The sequence below is a fragment of the Nilaparvata lugens genome, chromosome 10, assembly GCF_014356525.2.
Source record: "Nilaparvata lugens isolate BPH chromosome 10, ASM1435652v1, whole genome shotgun sequence".
Taxonomy (NCBI): domain Eukaryota; kingdom Metazoa; phylum Arthropoda; class Insecta; order Hemiptera; family Delphacidae; genus Nilaparvata; species Nilaparvata lugens.
The window spans coordinates 23,423,313-23,446,704 of NC_052513.1; the positions used below are offsets into that span (position 1 = coordinate 23,423,313).

The following is a 23,392-nucleotide window of genomic DNA, read 5'->3' on the forward strand; positions in this document are numbered from 1 at the left end:
AAATTCCAAGAGTCCACAGCTCATCAACAATCAAACTATTTATCGATCTTAATCATTTTAGTCTGCAATGTACTATTTTGCTTCAATATTGGTATTGTTGTGACATTGGTTCGAATATTAAGAGATAAAAGGCATAGGAATCTTAGGTCAATAGATGTTTTAATGATAAGTTGAAATTGGCGATGGAAAAATGTTGGAGTTCACCCCATCTAGATCTGTGATAGCTTGAATGTCATCTTTTATCTGTAGCTGAAATGTAAATGCCTATTGGAAATATGTACGTACTTGATACATTTCATATAGTGAATTTTATTAGTAGAGTTGAGTTATTGCTTCCTAGCATAACGAATAACAGAATCAAATTATTTATATGAATTTGCTCCCATACAATATAAAATCGGAAGGACATGAGCATGCAAATAACATGTAGCCTAGGTATATTATTTTATTTCCAGATTTACATCAAGTGTAAAATTTTGAAAGAACGTTTGATATATCAAAATAAGCACTTTCTTGTATCACCCTTCTTCTTAGAGAAAATGAGGAACTTTCCCTTTATTTTTTTGCATGAAAGTAGGAGAGAGAATAAGCTCATCTTCTCCATTCCTTTCCCTAAGATCTCTGAAGGTCATTAGCCAAAAAAGATGCCAGATTTTCATGTAATCTTTCTATAAATAATCAACCTTCTTATCACTTTAATCACAAAAAATATAACCTAGGATCGAATAGGTTCAATTCCTGGCTATGCCTATCTTACAAATTCACCTTAAACACAAACTCATAGGATGAGTGCGAAAAGTGAGAGAAAATTTATTTATTATAAAATCTTCTCACTCCCGCTTCCCGCGCTCACCCTGCACACGTCGGTTTGCCATGTCGGTAAGATGGCCTTGTTGATGTTCAAACATAATCTGAATAAGTTCTCCACAAGTCCTCACGTGGTTCAATCACATACAACTACTATCTGTATTGCAAAAATATTCATTTGCTTATTGATGCAAACGGTTTCGTAGCTCAATTTACTACATGCGAATTGTAAATCTACAGTAATAAATCAATTTAGAACTATTTTGTTGAATACAACTGCTTGAAAATCTCGATAGAAGATTTGAACTCCAATGATCTTTGTCACTGCTTTATGGATTGTAGTTGTGAATGAGAAGCATGTTGCCTTGACCATCACTTCATGCTTGAGTGTAGCTGTATCAGACCACAGATCAATGGATCGCAGGTCGACACTGATGGCTTCATTGCTATGCACAAGCCGTGCATAGCTTCCTTCATCTGTTCTGTCACAGTCCAATTAGTCCAACTGCCCTGCAACGTGATCGATAAATTCCTATTACAATCTCAAGCCAATTCTTTCCTCGCCGGAGTGCTGTGACCCATTACTTGCTCGAATTTTCCTTCTTGGTGAATCAAAATTTTGTACCGTTTAGATGCATTGAATTTGAAGAACTGCATCTGTACGACTAGAATGATTCTATAAACTCAACTTTCCGTTGATAATTTTAATCAGTGAGGTTTTATAACACTCTACAGAGTATAATATGCGAAAAATAAGTACAGTATAAATATTGTGATTTATTTTTATAGGGCTGCTTCATAGTTTTCTTTAATGAAATAACTAGAAGGCACACCTTTCATTCTTTTCTCGATGACCAGTTTCGGCTAATTATGCTAATGAATAGACCCTGAGCTTAATTTCAGTCTACTAATAGCAGTAATTTCAGCCTACTTTCATTCTATAATAAACATGATGAATTATTTCTTCCACATTATCTTCATCCCTCCTTACTTCTTCACCCATCTCTTCTCTCTGTCCTTCATGTTACATCATTGCTACATACTCAGCCCCCAATCTAATAACGATTTCTGTTTCCGAAGATAGAATCTTTCGAATGAAGCTCTTTTCCAAATCATCTATTGTTTAGAAATGACTGAAATTTATTTTGCAGTTGACAATTTCTGTTTTTGAAGATTCAATCTTTCTCTCTTAAAATAAAACTCTCTCGTCCAAATGATCTATTGTTAGCAATGTTTGAAAGTAATTTCTTTTTTTTTCAGCGACTCTACTTGGTTTCGACTGTCTAGTTAATGAGCAGTGCTCGCAGAAGGTCGCCAACAGCTCTTGTATAGGTGGCTACTGTCGATGTGAACAAGGCTTTCTACAGTTTCGTAGACATACCTGTCTTACGCGTAAGTATAATCTATTCATCACTATGTTAATTGTCGGTCCCGGCTGATATATAGACCTACTAGTTGAGTAGTTGTGAGGCTCATCGACGGCTTAAATTATATACTCAGGCGAAGTGGTAAGAGACTCACCTTATCAAAAGCAAAACGGATATTGTCATTACATTCAGCTTTGAGTAAGTAGGAATCCGATCCGAGATCACTAAATCATCCGTATCAATCAATTCGTTCACCATGAGAAATAATAAGTGTAAATAATAGACCTACACATTGTTTTTTGAAGAAGCTATAAATTGGGTTCTTCTTCTAGTTCTAGCTCCTTAATTGACCGAACGTAGTGAGGTCTATGTTTTAACTCGGATTTTCTTTTGTCTGTATGAATGTATGTATGTATGTAACGCAATTACGGCCAAACGCGTTAAAAAAATCTATGAGATTTAGCAGGAATATTCCTTTTTCAACTGCGCGTCGATGTATACACAAGGTTTTTCGAAATTTTGCATTTTAAGGATGATATGGAAAGAAAAGGAATTCCTCCATACTCCGATATCACTATATATATATATAATTATATCATCTACTCTGAAGATGGGATTAATCAGACTATAGAATTAATCATAATCAATCAGCTGACAAGTGGATTATACAGATTTCTGGAGAAGCCGTGTCTATTTCTATAAGGTCTTTGGTTTCATTATTTTGTTTTGCAGTCATGGTATTATTATGCGTGCCCATCAGTATCAATATTCTCACATTTGAAAAAACTAATTTACTAGGTGATTAAAAATAATCAAATGAACTAAATAATGCTGAAAAATGTATTATATGTTTGATTGTAAAGAATTAATTATCATCAGATGGAAAGATTATCACGGAACTGGATGAGTACAAATACAAATGGAATACAAATACAAACATTAACTGAGTTTATTAATATTTCAAACAGATGACATCAGATACTTGTGGATGAGAAAACTGCGTGAGGTCTACTGTTCACAGAACTACTAGTTAATAATGAATTTCAAATAGCTAAAACCATGGAGAAATTATAGAATTAGAAGATAGCTCATAGTATAGGGTGTTTATATTCCAAGTTCCAGTGTTAACTCAAGCCGATAGTACTAGTGGGTAGTTATTTTTCGTGAAGCTATTATGATGCTGGTAGTCTCTCATACTGTGCTGTTCTTAAACTCTCACCCAGCCAACACAGTAATAATAGTCAATGGTCGATCGTAATTTACTTGAGTTAACGGAAAATCGTCTCGAAATTTGGAACATAAAAACCCCATACCATGGAATATCTTTCTTATGCTATCTTATCTCTATGCTGGAACTCATGAACCTCTTGCAATATGAATTGTGATTCTATAGTTAAATGAATATTAAGATAATTTGAGGGTTTAGTAGGCTCATATTCTAATAGAAATATATGAGGATTCGGGTTTACGTCTCGTATAGACGTATTTAGCTTCAATATTTAGAGTTCGAGAAATTGAATTTTTTATTGTGGATACTGCCCACATGAGCCGTCTGCTTGTGCGTGAGTAATGGAAAGTGCGAGGGTGATTTGATAAGATGATCAAATGTTCGAACCCGCGACAAGGTAGCGCATGCAGACGTCTAGGCCGTGGGGTCCCATCTGACCGAATCCCAAAAGGTCGAAGAGTATACTTTCCCATATATGGTCGAATACCATCTAGCCGATGAGATTCGATCATTTGCGACTAACAACTAAACTTTTCTACCAAATAGGAATCGACCATTTGGGAATTGGTCAGTTTGGAAAATCAAATCTTCGACCTTTTGCGACAGTTGAGATTTTCGACCAGATGGGATTACTATTAAAACTTTTGGATCATTTGGGATTCGACCATTTGGGAAAGTAGAAGTTTCAATTCTACCATTTGGGATTCTTCAATTTTCGATCTTTTGCGACGAAAAAGATGATTTTCCCAACTGATCGATTCTTAAATGGTCGATTCCTATTAGGTAGAAAATTTTATAGTTTGTCGCAAATGATCGAATCGCATCAGATCGAAATCGGGATCTATCGATTGCGCTCACAATGTGTTGTACTGCGTCAACTGAATGTAGATTCTGCGCCTCGTATCGGATCGCAACAAAATTTGGCACACATTTACATGAAGAAGAAGATATATATATATATATATATATATATATATATATATATATATATATATATATATATATATATATATATATATATATATATATATATATATATATATATATATATATATATATATATATATATATATATATATATATATATATATATATATATATATATATATATATATATATATATATATATATATATATATATATATATATATATATATATATATATATATATATATATATATATATATATATATATATATATATATATATATATATATATATATATATATATATATATATATATATATATATATATATATATATATATATATATATATATATATATATATATATATATATATATATATATATATATATATATATATATATATATATATATATATATATATATATATATATATATATATATATATATATATATATATATATATATATATATATATATATATATATATATATATATATATATATATATATATATATATATATATATATATATATATATATATATATATATATATATATATATATATATATATATATATATATATATATATATATATATATATATATATATATATATATATATATATATATATATATATATATATATATATATATATATATATATATATATATATATATATATATATATATATATATATATATATATATATATATATATATATATATATATATATATATATATATATATATATATATATATATATATATATATATATATATATATATATATATATATATATATATATATATATATATATATATATATATATATATATATATATATATATATATATATATATATATATATATATATATATATATATATATATATATATATATATATATATATATATATATATATATATATATATATATATATATATATATATATATATATATATATATATATATATATATATATATATATATATATATATATATATATATATATATATATATATATATATATATATATATATATATATATATATATATATATATATATATATATATATATATATATATATATATATATATATATATATATATATATATATATATATATATATATATATATATATATATATATATATATATATATATATATATATATATATATATATATATATATATATATATATATATATATATATATATATATATATATATATATATATATATATATATATATATATATATATATATATATATATATATATATATATATATATATATATATATATATATATATATATATATATATATATATATATATATATATATATATATATATATATATATATATATATATATATATATATATATATATATATATATATATATATATATATATATATATATATATATATATATATATATATATATATATATATATATATATATATATATATATATATATATATATATATATATATATATATATATATATATATATATATATATATATATATATATATATATATATATATATATATATATATATATATATATATATATATATATATATATATATATATATATATATATATATATATATATATATATATATATATATATATATATATATATATATATGAGATTCGATCATTTGCGACTAACAACTAAACTTTTCTACCAAATAGGAATCGACCATTTGGGAATTGGTCAGTTTGGAAAATCAAATCTTCGACCTTTTGCGACAGTTGAGATTTTCGACCAGATGGGATTACTATTAAAACTTTTGGATCATTTGGGATTCGACCATTTGGGAAAGTAGAAGTTTCAATTCTACCATTTGGGATTCTTCAATTTTCGATCTTTTGCGACGAAAAAGATGATTTTCCCAACTGATCGATTCCTAAATGGTCGATTCCTATTAGGTAGAAAATTTTATAGTTTGTCGCAAATGATCGAATCGCATCAGATCGAAATCGGGATCTATCGATTGCGCTCACAATGTGTTGTACTGCGTCCAACTGAATGTAGATTCTGCGCCTCGTATCGGATCGCAACAAAATTTGGCACACATTTACATGAAGAAGAAGAAGAAGAAGAAGAAGAAAAAAAGAAGAAGAAGAAGAAGAAGAAGAAGAAGAAGAAGAAGAAGAAGAAGAAGAAGAAGAAGAATGTGTCACTCGCATACTCAATTTTTGTTCAGAGGAGTTTTGTGATATTTCCTACAGTTTTTGAAATATGGGCTCTTGAAAGTGTGAAATTGTTATAATAACTGCTTTTCATTCAGTTTTTTTGCTAATTCATGGCGTATAATCCTTGATTCACCACTCGATCAAGTGATATAACAAATAAATATTAATTTCGAATAGTCCTTCCAAGTTTTCAAGTAGTTATTATAGGATTGTTATTCTTATCAATCATTAATTTTATAATATGAAAAACTGGTATTTCATATTACTCTTAAGTAATATTCTCCCATTGTACCAGTTGAGGATGGTATTCCTTGCCCTAATCTCTTCTGTAATTGAATATGGCATTGTTGGATGGGGAGGTTGTGGATCTTCCATCTTACAACCCCTTATTTTGCAATATAAGAAAATTGTAAAAATATGTCTGAATAGACCAGTTAGATATCCCACTAACCTAATCTATAAAGAATTCAAAGTTCTAAGCCCTGAGGATTTATATAAATTGAACTTATTAAAATATGTATTTGAACGACCATTAGATTTTCCAGTGACTCCTGAACATGGATATACAACTCGTGGTCAAGCCAGAGAGAAACTGTATGAGCCGAGATGTGTAACTGCATCTGCGGCTGGTCATGCAGCCTTTCAGGGTCCTCGTTTATTTAATGTTTTACCTTTCGATATTTCTAGAGAGTCCTCCTTATCGATTTTCTGTAGAAGGTTAAGACTGTATTTATCGGCTTCATAAATTGTTTCGTTTCATTTTTTTTTCATTGAAATATGTTTAACTTTATTCTGTAAACTAGGCTATATAAACTAAGCATTGTAATCAATTTGTTTATTTTTGTGGAAGATGTGTATTTTTGTTTAGATTGCTTAATGGCATAAGATAATACTATTTATGTAAGTAGCTCTATATAGTACTTGAAGCAGCTGAATCGTTTTTCTTATATATTTTCTGTAATTCATAAGACGAACCACTCCTCGACGCAGGCCTAGCCTAATGAGGAGTGCACTTGATATTTTTTATGTTTTATGCTTTGTAAAATTGTACAATGAAGTGAATAAAAGTTATTATTATTATTATTATTATTACTCTGTTGAAAAAATGATTATGTCTTATAGGAAATAAATGTGGCATGTGAAGTAGGAAATCAAATCCGAAGACCTCAATCAACAAGTCACAGATGGGGCAAGAAATATTTCAAAATCAATTAGTTTGATGCAAGAAATACATTGTTTCTACATGGGAGATGGTAATAGTAATTTTAATTGAACACTGACTAAAATTCATCGCAAACCGATTCCCGATCATGACTCATAAGGTGCGTACAGACTTTCGCTCTGCTCCGCAACCGAATGTCACTCCAGCAGAGCGATTGATGATCGACCGGGGAGCAACAGTGGTTCGACCGGGGAACGCGAGAAGATCTAACATCTTCCGTAACGTTCATGATGGGTGCGTGGGCGGAGCGACTGTGGTTCGATGAAGGAACGAGGGTGGTATGAGGGCGGTACGAGAGCGGAGCGTGCTCGGTGCGGGTTGGAAGCGCGTATATGTGTACGCAGCTTTATAGTCCAGGCAATGACAATTTCACCCCCTACATTGAAGCTGCTATAACAATGAGAGGAAAACTTGGAATAGAGAAAAAAATACATCATTTCAGAGAGAATTGAATGCTCTAAGAAACTACGATAAGCATAAGTTTTTATGATGCATTCTTGAGGAGTTATAAGCCCTGAAAGAGCAAAACATTGGATGAAAACCTGTTATTTTAACAATTACACAACTTCAAGAGCGAATATCTCGGGAACTTTTGGGAATATTACAACATTTTACTTAACAAAAAGTGTAGATAATTTATGAAGCTTCATTTTTGAATAGTTAGTAATGTCGGTTGAACGCATTGTTCTCAAGATATGAGCGTGGAAGCAAAACGCTGAAAATTAAAACTTTTAAACCACCCTCATTCCCTTAGCACATGAGTTAGGAATGGGACTTTTGATATTTTCTCCTCCTAACTAGTCTAAACAAAGCTGCAAAGCCAAAAAATTTGTTTAAAACATTTCCTCTAAATTCATTTGTCAATTGGTTTATTTTTACAAAAATGGAGATTTCATACTCAACACTAGAGCTGCTGCAAAAGGTGTAGGGAAATGTGTAAAAATGTGAAATTATACATCAAATTGAAGAGAATTCAATGCTCTATATAAGCTTATAATCAGCATGGATTTTTCCCATCGATGTTCAAAAAGTTATAAGAGCAAAAATTGAAAAAAATGGGTGGCAAACGTGTTTTTCAAAAATGTCACACTTACAAGGGCGGATATCTCGAAAACTAGAGGAGATAAAAAAAGTTGTGAAATGAATATTGTGCGAAATTTTGTAGGCTTCAATTTGTTATATGACAGTCAAGTCCTTAAGATACATAGTTTCTGAGTTATATGCGAGAAACCAAAAGATGCTACCTTTAAACCACCCCCACACCCTCAACACAGGAGAGAAGGGGTGGGGACTTTTGATATGTTTACCTCCTTTCTACCCCAAACAGATCTGCGAGGTCAAAAATTGTCTTCCCAACTTTCCCCTCTATAACCTTTCCTTGACTGGACTATTACTAAATGATTGAGGAAAAATTGAAGGAGACACTGTTGATATTGAATGGGATCATTCTAGATACTTCCACCATGCATTAAATTCATTAAACATATATGAAATATATATTCGATTGGTCATTCTTCATTATTTTTCTTGTCATGTTTGATTAACGTGGCTGGTCACCCGTAGCCAGTAGAAGCTGTGAGATAAAGGAATGTTTTAATCTGCTGAGAATAATACGCCTGATAATAAATCCTATCACAAAAAAGCGTACTTTTTGATACATTTAGATCCATTGAGAGTTGAATTCACCTTGAATCGAAAGTTCGATTGTCGAGTTTGTAGAGCCCTGACAAGGATAGCCTAGTTTTCATAAGTGAGACGAATTGCCGAGTTTGTATAACCCTCAAGAGGGATCTTTTTCTTAAAACTGCCGAGTTTGTATACTAAATTTTGGAATTTCTGACCGCACTGCCGAGTTTGTATACTCCCGTAAAGGGTAAAGAGACCATGAGAAAAGTAAGAGAAAAATAGAATTAAAGATCAGACTAATTTATCCTTCAATTATATTTTTTGCCTCAGATAATATTATAATGAAATCATTAACATTATCTGGTACCATTTCATTTCCGTGAAACTTTTATTAACATTTACTTTCATAACATTACTTGAAACTATACTATCAATGGTAAAGTACAATTGATTTGATGAGTTGACATATCCATTCACAGACACTTTTCACTGTATCATTCATGATTGATATATGTACTGCGCATTGATATGTTTTTTTCTACACTATTCAACACCAGCTTGATTCTAAATTTGTTTGATTTTCAGCTACTCATTCCATAGAAAAAATAATTGATAGAACTGCCTTTGTCAAACAATGATTTTTTTATTCCTAGAAAGTCAAAACAGGATTAATTATTCCATTTTTAAATCCATTGGTATTCAGCTAGTCTTTCAGTTGTCGAAAATCTCCGGTGCGGTTAAGACATACGTGGCGCGGTGTAGTTTGACAAAGCTCTATTACATTCTATCTTCACTGCTGCGGAAATTTACGCACAAACGAAAATGCACCTTAACTTGGAGGATAGTTTAAATAAGCTAGATAAGAAAGAGGAGGAATTGGCAATGAAGGGAAGTCGAGAGAGATGTGTGAAAAAAGGTAGATGGAGAGTTGACTATATCTATTTCGAATGATATTATTGTATTTCTTTGAATAAAAATAATAATACTTTTATTAGCAACAATAATAATGATACAGAACGGTGGCTCTGTTTCAAATCAGTGATTCATCAAATTGAATATTATAGAGGGAAAACTCTGGAAAGAGAGAGAGTGGGAGAGTGTGAGACAGAGATTGTTTGATTCGCTGGTTTTATCTAAAACCTCTCACATTGAAAAAATATTCTGCAGTTATAATTATTGCCGGTATTCAATTATAATTACGTGTCAATCAATTATGGAAAAATATCACCGACATAATCAAGTTTATAGAGTAGAGAATTGCTCCAGGAATGTTTAACAGAATCATCAATTTCTCACAATATTTAAATAGCAATGCAACTGGCTATAATGAGATACATAAAGTCAGTATCAGAAGTCAGTATCTGGAAGGTCAGTATCTGTTGGAGAGAACGGGATTGTAATCCTTGTATGTTATTAGACAAAGCATATAACTTCATTCATTTTCTAACGCAGCACCGATGATAAATAAATAATATTGATGTAAGGTATGTAGAAGTATGATAAATCAGGCACCAGAATACTGAGTGTAATTCATGGAAAGGTATAATTAAATCATGAAGAAATATATTTTTCTTCTTTTTATTTTTCTTTTTCTACTTCTTTTCTTCTTCATGTAAATGTGTGCCAAGTTTTTTCGTGATTGGGCGCAGCTCATACATTCATGCGGGCTCAGGCACAGAGAAGAAATTCCTTCTACTTGGCTCAGCTCAACACATTCTGAGCGCAATCGGTAGAACCGGTTTTTCTATTTCTTTCTCCTGTTTCTCACTCGGCTATCGGTCTGATGGGATTCGATCATTTGCGACAAACTACAAATCTTTTCTACCAAATAGGATTCGACTATTTGCGACAAACTACAAAACTTTTCTACCTAATAGGATTCGACTATTTGCGACAAACTACAAATCTTTTCTACCAAATAGGATTCGACTATTTGCGACAAACTACAAGACTTTTCTACCTAATAGGATTCGAGCATTTGCGACGAGCTACAAAATTTTTCTATCAAATGGGATTCGACTGTTTGAGAATCGGTCAGATGGGAAAATCAATCTTCGACCTTTTGCGACAGTTGAGATTTTCGGTCAAATAGGATTACTATTAAAACTTTTCGATCATTTGGGATTCGACCATTTGGGAAAGTAAAAGTTTCAATTCTATCATTTGGGATTCTTCAATTGTCGATCTTTTGCGACAAAATAATAATTTCGACCAAATGGGAATCGGTCATTTGGCATGCCACTCAACTTGAACTTTCCCAAATGGTCGAATCCCAAATGATCGAAAAGTTAATCCCATTTTAGTAATCCCATTTGGCCGAAAATCTCAACTGTCGCAAAAGGTCGAAGATTTGATTTTCCCATCTGACCGATTCTCAAACAGTCAAATCCCATTTGATGAAAAATGTTGTATTTCGTCGCAAATGATCGAATCTCATCGGCTAGATGGGATTCGACCATATGGGAAAGTATACTTTTGACCTTTTGGGATTCGACTATTTGCGACAAACTACAAAACTCTTCTACCTAATAGGATTCGACCATTTGCGACGAACTACAACATTTTTTCATCAAATGGGATTCAACTGTTTGAGAATCGGTCAGATGGGAAAATCAAATCTTCGACTTTTTGCGACAGCTGAGATTTTCGGCCAAATGGGATTACTATTGAAACTTTTCGATCATTTGGGATTCGACCATTTGGGAAAGTACAAGTTTCAATTCTACCATTTGGGATTCTTCGATCTTTTGCGACAAAATAATAATTTAGACCAAATGGGAATCGGTCATTTGGCATGCCACCATCTAGGCTATCTAAGCCTACGAAGATATACAGCTTCATAACTTGAATAGACTAGAGATAAATAACATTACGATAATCATTATGCCTCATAATTTACACTGAAACAAATTTCAACTGGAATGTCTTGACACGACATCGTTTGTATTAACCACAAGTCCAAGATAATATCTTGTGTTAAAAGTTGATAGACAATTTCTAGAGATGAACTTCATTGTTTTCTCTTCAAGGGGATACTCGTATCTTGTTTTTCATATAGATTGATAAGAAACATCAGATTATATATTACACATACATTATTCACAAGATGTTAGAATTCATTATTCTGATCTATCTTCTAAGAATTCTCTATTATCATTCCATGAGGATATAAGGACAAAACTGATTCGTTCAACGAGATGATCCTCCAATAATAGGATGCGAAACTTCGTTAGACATCAATATTCACAGAGCAACCACTCATACTAAGTATAAGAGAGTAATCAATTACCACTGGAACTAATCAATTACTATTGCCATTATGTAGAATGCTGATCTCATCCCCATGGCTCATTCAAATATATTCCATTAGCTCACTCTTTCGTTCAAAACTCATGAAATTGCTATCTTCAAATAGATCGGCTAATTTTATCACATTACCCTATGTGCGAAATCATGTTGTTGTATAAAATTTCTATACTATGTATTCTTATTTCATGAGAATCAACAAGGAACATAAAGAATGACGAACGACAAAGTTGCTTGTTCGCATCTACAATGTAACAACCCTAAAATAGCCTACTATGTATTGTTGCCTGGAGCAATTTCCAAACATGCAAACTCTGCAGCTCATACAAGATTCACTACTCAGTCTACCAGTGAACTGAATCCCAACACTGTGAGAGGCGAATCATGTCATTGTCCACTGTACACTGACCTCGAAATCGTGTTCTCCTGTTGGGAAGCTCACCGCAATAACCCAATCATCTTTCTGCATCTGATTTCTGTCCGTAGTTTGATGTACATTCTAGTAGCCGTACCGTACGGACAGAACGGAAACATTAGGTTGAGCATGACTTCCGGGCTTTCAAGTTCGATGTTTTGAATTCTAATGCTCGAGCCTACACCAGACAATACCGTTGATACCGTTAAGAAAAGATGCCTTATCGATTGAGTCATTTGCATGAGGGTGAAAGAGCCAGTTGAGATTTTTTATCGTGCTTTCGGGCCTCATATATCCATCGCCAATCAGTGCATTTGGTTAGTCCAAGTAATGTTTTGTGTCAGAAAAGTAATTCGGTTAGTTCTAGTTGCAGCAGTAGAGTACTGCAAACAGCATTATTATTTGAATCATAGATTAGTATAGGCCTATAAAGTAGTGTCAAAAGTAGATTGAGAACAGTGTAAAGAAAGCAGGATAAAGTATATTGTAGAAGTCATATTGAATCATTGATAAACCTCCATTGGATGAAAAATGAATGGCAAAGTCAATGCCGCAGTAATGTGAACATGATTGATTGATTAATGTTCATCAATTAGAACTTTGGAAAATAACAGAGTTGAACATGGTCTACTGACGTTATTGAAATGAAATTAACTACAATCAACGAATACAAGAGAGTCTATTCTACAGTGGAATATGCTAAGTGAACGAGCTACCTGGATCTATTGATAATTATGTACTAATAACTTGTAGAAAATATCAATAGATAAAAACATACTATGAGATCCTGTAAAAGATTTTTTTAATGGCCGTATAACTTGGGTCAATAAATATTTATAGGCTGGATTTTGGCACTATAGTTTATCGATAGATTTATAGATTCAATAAGTTTAGGGAACGTTCTAGAAACGCAATTTTCATATTTATCGGTTCAATAAAGTTATTGAATGGATAAACAGCTTATGGAACGACTGAGAAACCAGGCATATAGTGTTTATCGAGAGATTTAAGGATTCAATAAGTTTAGGGAGCGTTCTAGAAACGCATTTCTCATGTTTATCGATTCAATAAAGTTATTGAATGGATAAACAGTTTATGGAACGACTGAGAAACCGGGCACTAGTCTACCAGTGAACTGAATCCCAACACTGTGAGAGGCGAATCATGTCATTGTCCACTGTACACTGACCTCGAAATCGTGTTCTCCTGTTGGGAAGCTCACCGCAATAACCCAATCATCTTTCTGCATCTGATTTCTGTCCGTAGTTTGATGTACATTCTAGTAGCCGTACCGTACGGACAGAACGGAAACATTAGGTTGAGCATGACTTCCGGGCTTTCAAGTTCGATGTTTTGAATTCTAATGCTCGAGCCTACACCAGACAATACCGTTGATACCGTTAAGAAAAGATGCCTTATCGATTGAGTCATTTGCATGAGGGTGAAAGAGCCAGTTGAGATTTTTTATCGTGCTTTCGGGTCTCACATATCCATCGCCAATCAGTGCATTTGGTTAGTCCAAGTAATGTTTTGTGTCAGAAAAGTAATTCGGTTAGTTCTAGTTGCAGCAGTAGAGTACTGCAAACAGCATTATTATTTGAATCATAGATTAGTATAGGCCTATAAAGTAGTGTCAAAAGTAGATTGAGAACAGTGTAAAGAAAGCAGGATAAAGTATATTGTAGAAGTCATATTGAATCATTGATAAACCTCCATTGGATGAAAAATGAATGGCAAAGTCAATGCCGCAGTAATGTGAACATGATTGATTGATTAATGTTCATCAATTAGAACTTTGGAAAATAACAGAGTTGAACATGGTCTACTGACGTTATTGAAATGAAATTAACTACAATCAACGAATACAAGAGAGTCTATTCTACAGTGGAATATGCTAAGTGAACGAGCTACCTGGATCTATTGATAATTATGTACTAATAACTTGTAGAAAATATCAATAGATAAAAACATACTATGAGATCCTGTAAAAGATTTTTTTAATGGCCGTATAACTTGGGTCAATAAATATTTCAAAACCATTTCACTATCCAGGTATTATTTATACATATTCCCAATTCCCATTTTTTTTTCATTAGAGAGTTAAAATATCACAGGCTTTCGACAATCATACAATAAACTAACAGCTATCATTGACAATTGATGCTCACAATGGATTCTCACATACGAATCATTACATTCGCTCCAAGCCCAACGTCGAAAAGTCTAGCGAAGTTCTAGATTAATTTTTAGATAAGAAAATATTTTTTGTTGGTGATGATTTTTTCCCGGAAGGGCAATGTCTCGTGAAGAAAGGAAGTGTGACTGCACGCTGTATGCTTCTCTAGTGAGATTCACTTAAAACTCTCAGCATTTCTAATGATTAACTTGACTGCTTTCCATTCAACCAATGCTGACCGTAGGAAGTGGATCTTACTGTGGAAGGAAGATGACGCGCGCCAATCAGGCTCTCTGAATTTTTATGTGAGACTGTTGGATACCCTTGAAGATTTACATTAATTCTGTGGCCCGTGTCAAGGTTAGATAGTTATTTAGAATTGAATAAGAGGTCGGATTCTTCGTTTCTTAGGAAGAAAGAGTTTTTTCTTACTACAATTATTTCCTCAACATGTGTTTAACACTAACTAATCTAGCTCAGGAAAAGAGGTCCTCGTATTGTAAGGAGTGCAGATATCCATATAAAAAAACTTAATCCATTTTCATTTCCTAAAAAATCTATCAGGTATTGAATGAATATGATATGAGTATCAATGATTGCTAAAATTAGCTTAGGGTGAAATTTCTAGACCGAATCCTCAAGGATATCCCGAGAGGTTTCAGACTAAACCATGAAGATGACAAATCTTGTGAACTAGAGTTGATGTATCTTTCTAGTCACAACCTGGCTTCAATTATTCGAAAGACTGTTACTTGAATACCACAAGTCCAAAATTGCTGTGATTCCAGTAAGTAACTGTTGAAATATTGGAACAATAGCTCCAGATAAAATTGTAGTCACTTTAGAAGCTCTTTTTGTGTTCTACAATCTGAGATCGAGTATAGCGATCTATTTCATATTCCAGGTACACCTGACAACAATGCTCCTTGTATTGTGAAAAACACCTAATTTTCAGCTTCAAGCATCATCACCAACTACATTGTCCTCACATTGATATTTCGCACAACGACATGAGTTCTTGAGATTATGTTCTATGAGAATCACCCGTAAGATACACTTCATTTCAGTATTTCCTAGTGGAGAGGCGCGCTTAAGGACACCTCAAGGATCAAAATTTCAAACACATAACTTTTGACACAATGCTCAGATTTCATCGTACTACACTTCATCCTTCTCGGTTCGTCACGGCGGTTCAAAATCATGCATAATAAGTCAAATTCGGTCGAAAAATGGAAAATTTATTGTTGAGTGTACTCAAGCCCATATTCCAATACACAGAAAATGACCAATTTCTATATTCAAAGTTGCATGTCTTGTGAAATACTTCTGATAAAATTTCCAAATCTAGTGAGAGTGTGAAAATTGTCCCCCTCTACCCACTCCAATAAATAATACTTTCGATTCCAAAACAATTTGGAAGTTAAGATTTTAAAAATGGCGATTTCAGTTTTTAAATTTTGTCGTAATTTTACTGTTGATCAAGAGTTTCTAAAACGAGTCTGATACATCATAGAAACTTACGATTGATTACAAATTGTAGATAAATTCATCCCCTACGAGCTCAGTTGCCTAAAATCCATCTTGAATCACTTTTCGCTATCATAGAACTGCCAAAACCGTTAATATGAGAAAAATATCTACAATTTCTGGATTTTTTTCAACAATCAAATCTCACTTTACGAACATATTTTTTCATGAGTTGTTTACAGCAGATGAAATAGAAAATTCTATTGTACATTTCAAGATCATGTAATAATTTTTATAATAAGGGGTTACCGAGATACATAGCTTTGAATATAGAAATTGGCCATTTCTTATGTATTGAATATGAATAAGTACCTACACTCAACAATAAATTTTCTATTTTTTGACCGAATTTGACTGTTGATGCATGATTTTGAACCGCCTTGGCGAGCCGAGAAGAATGAAGTGTAGTACGATGAAATCTGAACATTGTGTCAAAAGTTATGTGTTTGAAATTTTGATCCTTGAGGTGTCCTTAAGCGTGCCTCTACTAGGAAATACTGAAATGTAAGTGCATCTAACGGGTGATTCTTACCCATGAACTTATGTCATTGTGCGAAATATCAATGTGAGGACAAAGAAGATGGTGATGATGGTTGAAGCTGAAAATTAGGTGTTTTCCACAATACAAGGAGCATTGTTGTCAGGTGTACCTGGAAATCTATATGACATAGAGCGATCTACCTGATCTCAGATTGCATAGCACAAAAATACGCCTAGAGGGATTTTGAAATATACATCTAAATTGTAACAATCGGAAGATATTGTTGATTAAAAACTAAAATTCATCATAATTGATTTTTTCTTCAAATTTTACCCATTTTTGAAAAATTATAACAAAGTACTCATTGGAGATAGAGAGTTCCGAGTGATCTCATTTTTTTCAGAATTATATAATCTGGTAGAGATTTGGCAGAAATAGCTGAAAACTGGAAAATGAGCCGAAAATACGAGGTTTTTGGGCTATCTTGTATCTAGCACAAGGAAATCTTGCATGAATTAGTTGGTTCTCGCTTCTCTTATGTACCCAAATAATATATTAAAAAATCAGAACTACAATATAAATTGCAAGCACACCCCCTTTTTTATGTCTATATTGACTGGACTAATAGTATCATCCATAAAAACGTAGGGCGATAAGCGATGTTTAAAAACATCGATGTTCAAAAACATCGATGTTTACTGGTCGATGTTTTTCACTTATCGATGTTAGGATGGAAAAAACATCGATGTTCAAAACATCGATGTTTTGTCTTTCGATACCCATCCCTATTACCTATATTCCTAGTGCAGGAACTGTTTGGCTATACTTGTGGGAGTCCGGTCTCACAAGGTGTCAAATGTATCACTTGATATTAGAATAATAATAATAATAAGCATCTATATTGACGATAAATAATGCTTCCTATTCATCCAATACAAATACTTTGAAGTGAATACCATTTATTGTCATCATATTCATGCATTTGATCTTTGAGCATGAGAATGTTGGAAAATCTGTATTTAAAAACGAAGAAATCGTTTTCCATAGAAAAGACCTTTTGAAAGAGGTTTACGGCTTTAAAATAGCCTGCCATATGACTATCAATATGAGTAATCAGGAGTGATGAACCCATTTTAGACAAGTCATTTTAAACAATGCTGATCTTCTTTGAAACCCCCAAAAGATTTAATTTTGAGCTCCCCATCCCCCATGTGGGCACTCCTGGAGTGATAGTTTAAATAATACTATAGTTTGTGTAAAATAAGTTGACACTTGGCCCTCCATCCGAAGAAATTACAGGGTTGCCAAATCGTGTGAAATTGCAACTTTCTCAAATTTCTAATTCAACATCAGAAATGGATGTAGAATATCATCCCCGTTATCCTAGTAGTACTAAAAAAGCTACAGGATTTAAGGATCAAAACGAAATTTAACGTATGATAAAATTGGAAACATCACGAAGGTTTGTTTTTCTTTTGAATATCACTTCTCTCAGAATCATGATGCGTCGTAATGCGTAATAATTTTATATAAAATTAACGGGGAGAATGTATCCTTTCTATTAGTATCTGGATCATTTTTATCCGACTATAGTTTTTTAAATTAATGACTATGTTCGTCAATGTCGAGACATTTCGAGCATAAAACATGAAATTTTTGACATGCTAGAAACTTTTTTGTTTCAAAAGATAAGTAGGTGGTGAAAGCGAGAAACTTTCTCACAAATAATTGAAATTATTTTTCCAATTGTCAAAATTACTCGGAAGAGCGTATTTTGGTCTCTCAGGAGTTTCAAAGTCAAGGATAGCTGTGGAATGGTGTGCCACCATATGCAGGCACGGCCCTAGGGACTTTGCCGTCCTGGGCGAGATCGGCAACCGCCGCCCCCCTCCACAAAAGTATCCCGTCTTTAATTGTTAATCACGGGTTCCACACCTCCTTGAGCGATCGCCTAACGCCGGTTACACATTGGGCGGTTTCTGCCGGGGCGGTAATTTCGCCGTCGCCGTCGTTCAAGCAGTAGTCTATGGACTTGAATGAAAGCTTACACACTGGGCGGTAGAAACGCCGCGCGGCTATATTGCCGTTGGCGGCAACTGTGCAGCCGCCCACTGTCACTGCGTCTGGCGGTGTTTTTGCCTCTCTTGTCTACGCAGTGGCGTACATGACCAAATGGGCATTAACACATTTGGTGGTTTTCTACCGTCGCCGCTGATCAGTCAGTCGTCTTTCCCAGTTGCTCCAAGTCAGAGGTCTTAGAAAATCAGCTTTTTAATCTATGTCTTGTTGTAAAGTTTGTAAGTTGTTTATAACATTTATTTATTGTTTTAAGTGTTTTGTGGTTGACGAGTGTGAGAAAATGAGTAAGTTAATAGACAATGAGTTGTTGATATCATTTGTAGAACAGAGGCCAGTTTTCAATATATTGTTTGAATACATGAGAAAAGACCAGAACCATGTTTTTGATGTAAAATTCCCTTGTGCTAATACAGAGTGGCCCAAAAACTTCTTTTTTTTGGTTCATTTTCCAGTATCAGCTATATCCGGCAAAATCAGTGATCGAACAGAAAAATTTGCTCCTGCCTTTTTTAAGATCATATAATTCTGAATGAAATGAGATCATTTTGAACTCTCTATCTCCAATGAGTACTGAGTTATTAATGATTTTTCAAATATTAGTTATATTTTAAGAAAAAAAATCAATTTTGATCATATTTAGTATTTGATCAACCATATATCCCGATTACAATCCAGATGTAAAATTCAAAATCCCTCTGGGCGTAATTGTGTGCTCTAAAATCTGAGACTATGTAGAACGCTCTATCTCAAATAGATTTCCAGGTACACTTGACAACAATGCTCATTGTATTGTGAAAAACACCTCATTTTTAGCTTCGACCATCATCACATCTATAATGTCCTCACAGTGCTATTTCGCACAATGATATAAGCTCATGAGATTATGTTCTATGAGAATCACCCGTTAGTTGACTTCATTTCAGTATTTCCCAGTGGAGAGGCGCGCGAGGACACGATCAAGGATCGCTTAAGGATCAAACTATCAAAATGAAAAAGTTTTTTTAGGAAAACATTTTTTTTTCAATCACTTCTTTCTGAGACATGAGCGCCTAAAGTTTAAATTTTTGGTACAGAACATTTCAAATTCGGTATGAGATGAATCCATAAAATTCAAAGGATAAATTCTTCATGGTAAATTTTTGGGACAGAACATTTCAAATTCGGTACCTATGAGATGAATCCATAAAATTCAAAGGATAAATTCTTCATGGTATTTTTGATTTGATAAAACAAAAATTCTCTGAAAATATCAGTTTTTGAGAATGTTATTCAATTCACTAAAAATGACCAAAAATAGCTTTTAGTTGAGTCTTTGTTGTAAATTGATTAACTTTCTAAAAAATTGATATTTTCAGAAAATGTTTCAAAATTTTCTTGTTTTATTCAATCAACAATACCATGAAGAATTTATCTCGTACCGAATTTGAAATGTCCTGTCCCAAAAACTTAAACTTTAGGCGTTCATATCTCAAAAAGTAATGATTGGAAGAAAATGTTCTCCTAAGAAAACTCTTTTATTTTGATATATACCGGTACAAATCAAAAAACTTTGAAAAATATCACCAGTACAAGAAAGCTTATTTTTAGCCTTTGCACAGCCTTAAGACGTAGACTGACACATAGTATTAGGACTACTTAACTTGCTAAGTAATTAGAACTACAATTTCTACAAGTTTGTTTAACACACCTGTTTAATTAAGTAGAACTTGACTGACCTTTGCATGGGGGAATTCCTTCACCAATTCTTCAAGATCTGGGGACTGAACTAATTTATTTTCGCTAGACCACTCAGACGTTCCTGGGACATTGTTGATCTTAGAAAAGTCTTCATTAGCTCGAGGTTGAAAAGCTTCTTATATTATTTTACCATTCACGTTTGATATTATGAATTCATTATTTATTTGTATTTAAGAATTTTCCATTCCTTTAAATTTGCCGCCCCCAAAACCTGCCGCCCTGGGCGGCCGCCCGGTCCGCCCACCACTGGGGCCGGGCCTGACCATATGCCATCAATAGCTGGGATCGACAAAAACAAAATACAGAACGATTGAAAAATTCAGCAACTGTAAGCAACATGATTATAAATAGTGAAAATGATAACCTCGCCTCGAATAATCCAAGCAGTGTTTCATTACAGCCTTTCTAGAGGCAATCAGCTGCTAGCGTTTGAAATAATTCAGTCAAATATCTTGTAAATTATTGCCAGCCTTTAGCAATCTGGTACACAATGCATACCATACAGCCTCTCTCCTAACTTTAAAATTCCTTGGAGACCAAAATACGATCTTCCGATCTACTTTTGACAATTGGAAAAATAATTTCAATTATTTGTGAGAAACTTTCTCACTTTCACCACCTACTTATCTTTTGAAACAAAAAAGTTTCTAGCATGTCGAAAATTTCATGTTTTATGCTCGAAATATCTCGACATTGACGAACATAATCATTAATTGAAAAATAACTATAAGTCGGATAAAAATGATCCAGGTACCAATAGAAAGAAGACATTTTTCTCGTTAATGTTATATAGAATTATTATGCATTACCCATGATTCTGAGAGAGATGATATTCAAAAGAAAAACAAATATTCGCGATGTTTCCAATTTTATCATAGAAGTTAAATTTCCTTCTAATCCTTCAACTCTGAAGCTTTTTTAGTACTACTAGGATATCGGTGTTATATTCTACATCCAATTCTGACGTAGAATTGGAAATTTGAGAAAGTTGCAATTTTACACGATTTGGCAACCCTGTAATTTCTTCGGATGGAGGGCCAAGTCTCAACTTATTTTACACAAACTTTAAGTTATCTTCTTCTTCTTCTTCTTTCTTCTTCTATATCTATAAAAGGCTAAGCCCCGACAGACTGAAATCACACCACAGCCCAATTGTTTATGATAGCCTCAAAACATCCACTAAGAAAGGATTTTCAGAAATTTACCCCCCTGAGGGAGCTGGGGCCCCCAAAAATTTTGTACTTTTTAACCGCTCATTGCACAGCAAAGTCATGAGGAACTTTTTTGTTCAGCTACGAAAAAAAATTAGATTTATGCAGAAAAATTCCGACCAGGAGCAGAGAGGGGTCCAGGAGAGGGCATTTTTTGAAGATGTTCATGTAAAATCACACTACAGCTCAAACTAATTAGCCTACAGACTTAAAACTCTGCAGAAATATTCTTCAAACATGCTGGACGCGCACTAAGAACGGAACTTGAGATATTTTGCCTCTAAGGGTTTCAAAGGATGAAAAAGGATCCTATTTAGTAAGGTTAAGAAAATGGTAAGGTGAATGCCATATGGAACTGAAATAATTGACACATGATATTCTAACACATGTTGTAATCATTGGAAAGCTTAAAATAATTTTATCAATCAGCTGATCAAATTTAATTTTCTTTGGATCGAAAGCGCAAGCTTGCAACATGTTTGTTCCATTGTTACATTCCGATTAGAACAGAGCACAGAGATTTTCTTTGGTTAGGAGTTTGTTGATAATTCATTTTTCAAATTCAAATTTCATTGCAAACAAAAATCACATTGAATAATTTCTTAATAGACAACAAGATTACAAAAATCTGGTGTGGCGCACTCACACAACTTTCCTTGCCGTTATGAAAATTGATCACCTGACGCTAGTGCTCACGCGCATCTCAAGTCTACTTATAAACAAAGATCTGAACCAGCTGATGACATGACAATAACGCTGGAGACATACGAGGTCTGCTATCTCTTCATAGTGAATCATTTAATAGAATAAACAGTTGCCAACAGTTTGCAATTGAAATAATCACATTTTCTCGATTTTCGAGCTTACTTTCAATTTTAGGTGGAAATGTTACTGAAGATTAATTGTAGAGATTTTTATGCTCAATCTTCTCCACTTAAATTTTTTTTTTTAAATTGTATCTGAAGCCTGATAATTGGGAATCTGAAATCAAACTTTGCTAAGATGGGGCGGAGCTCCTGAAATTTTTACAGATATGGCACTGGTGGCAGTTGATAGAGCTCATCAATGACTATTAT

At 32.8% G+C, this 23,392-nt stretch overlaps 1 protein-coding gene across 1 annotated transcript in view; it reads left to right on the plus strand.

Annotated features, from left to right (window-relative positions):
- Positions 1-23,392, plus strand: part of LOC111048477 (mucin-5AC) — a 76,374-nt gene that overhangs the window by 23,387 nt on the left and 29,595 nt on the right. Inside the window, exon 3 of the mRNA XM_022334365.2 lies at positions 2,068-2,199. Coding sequence (XP_022190057.2) covers positions 2,068-2,199 — 132 coding nt within the window. The remainder of the gene's footprint in view (positions 1-2,067; positions 2,200-23,392) is intronic.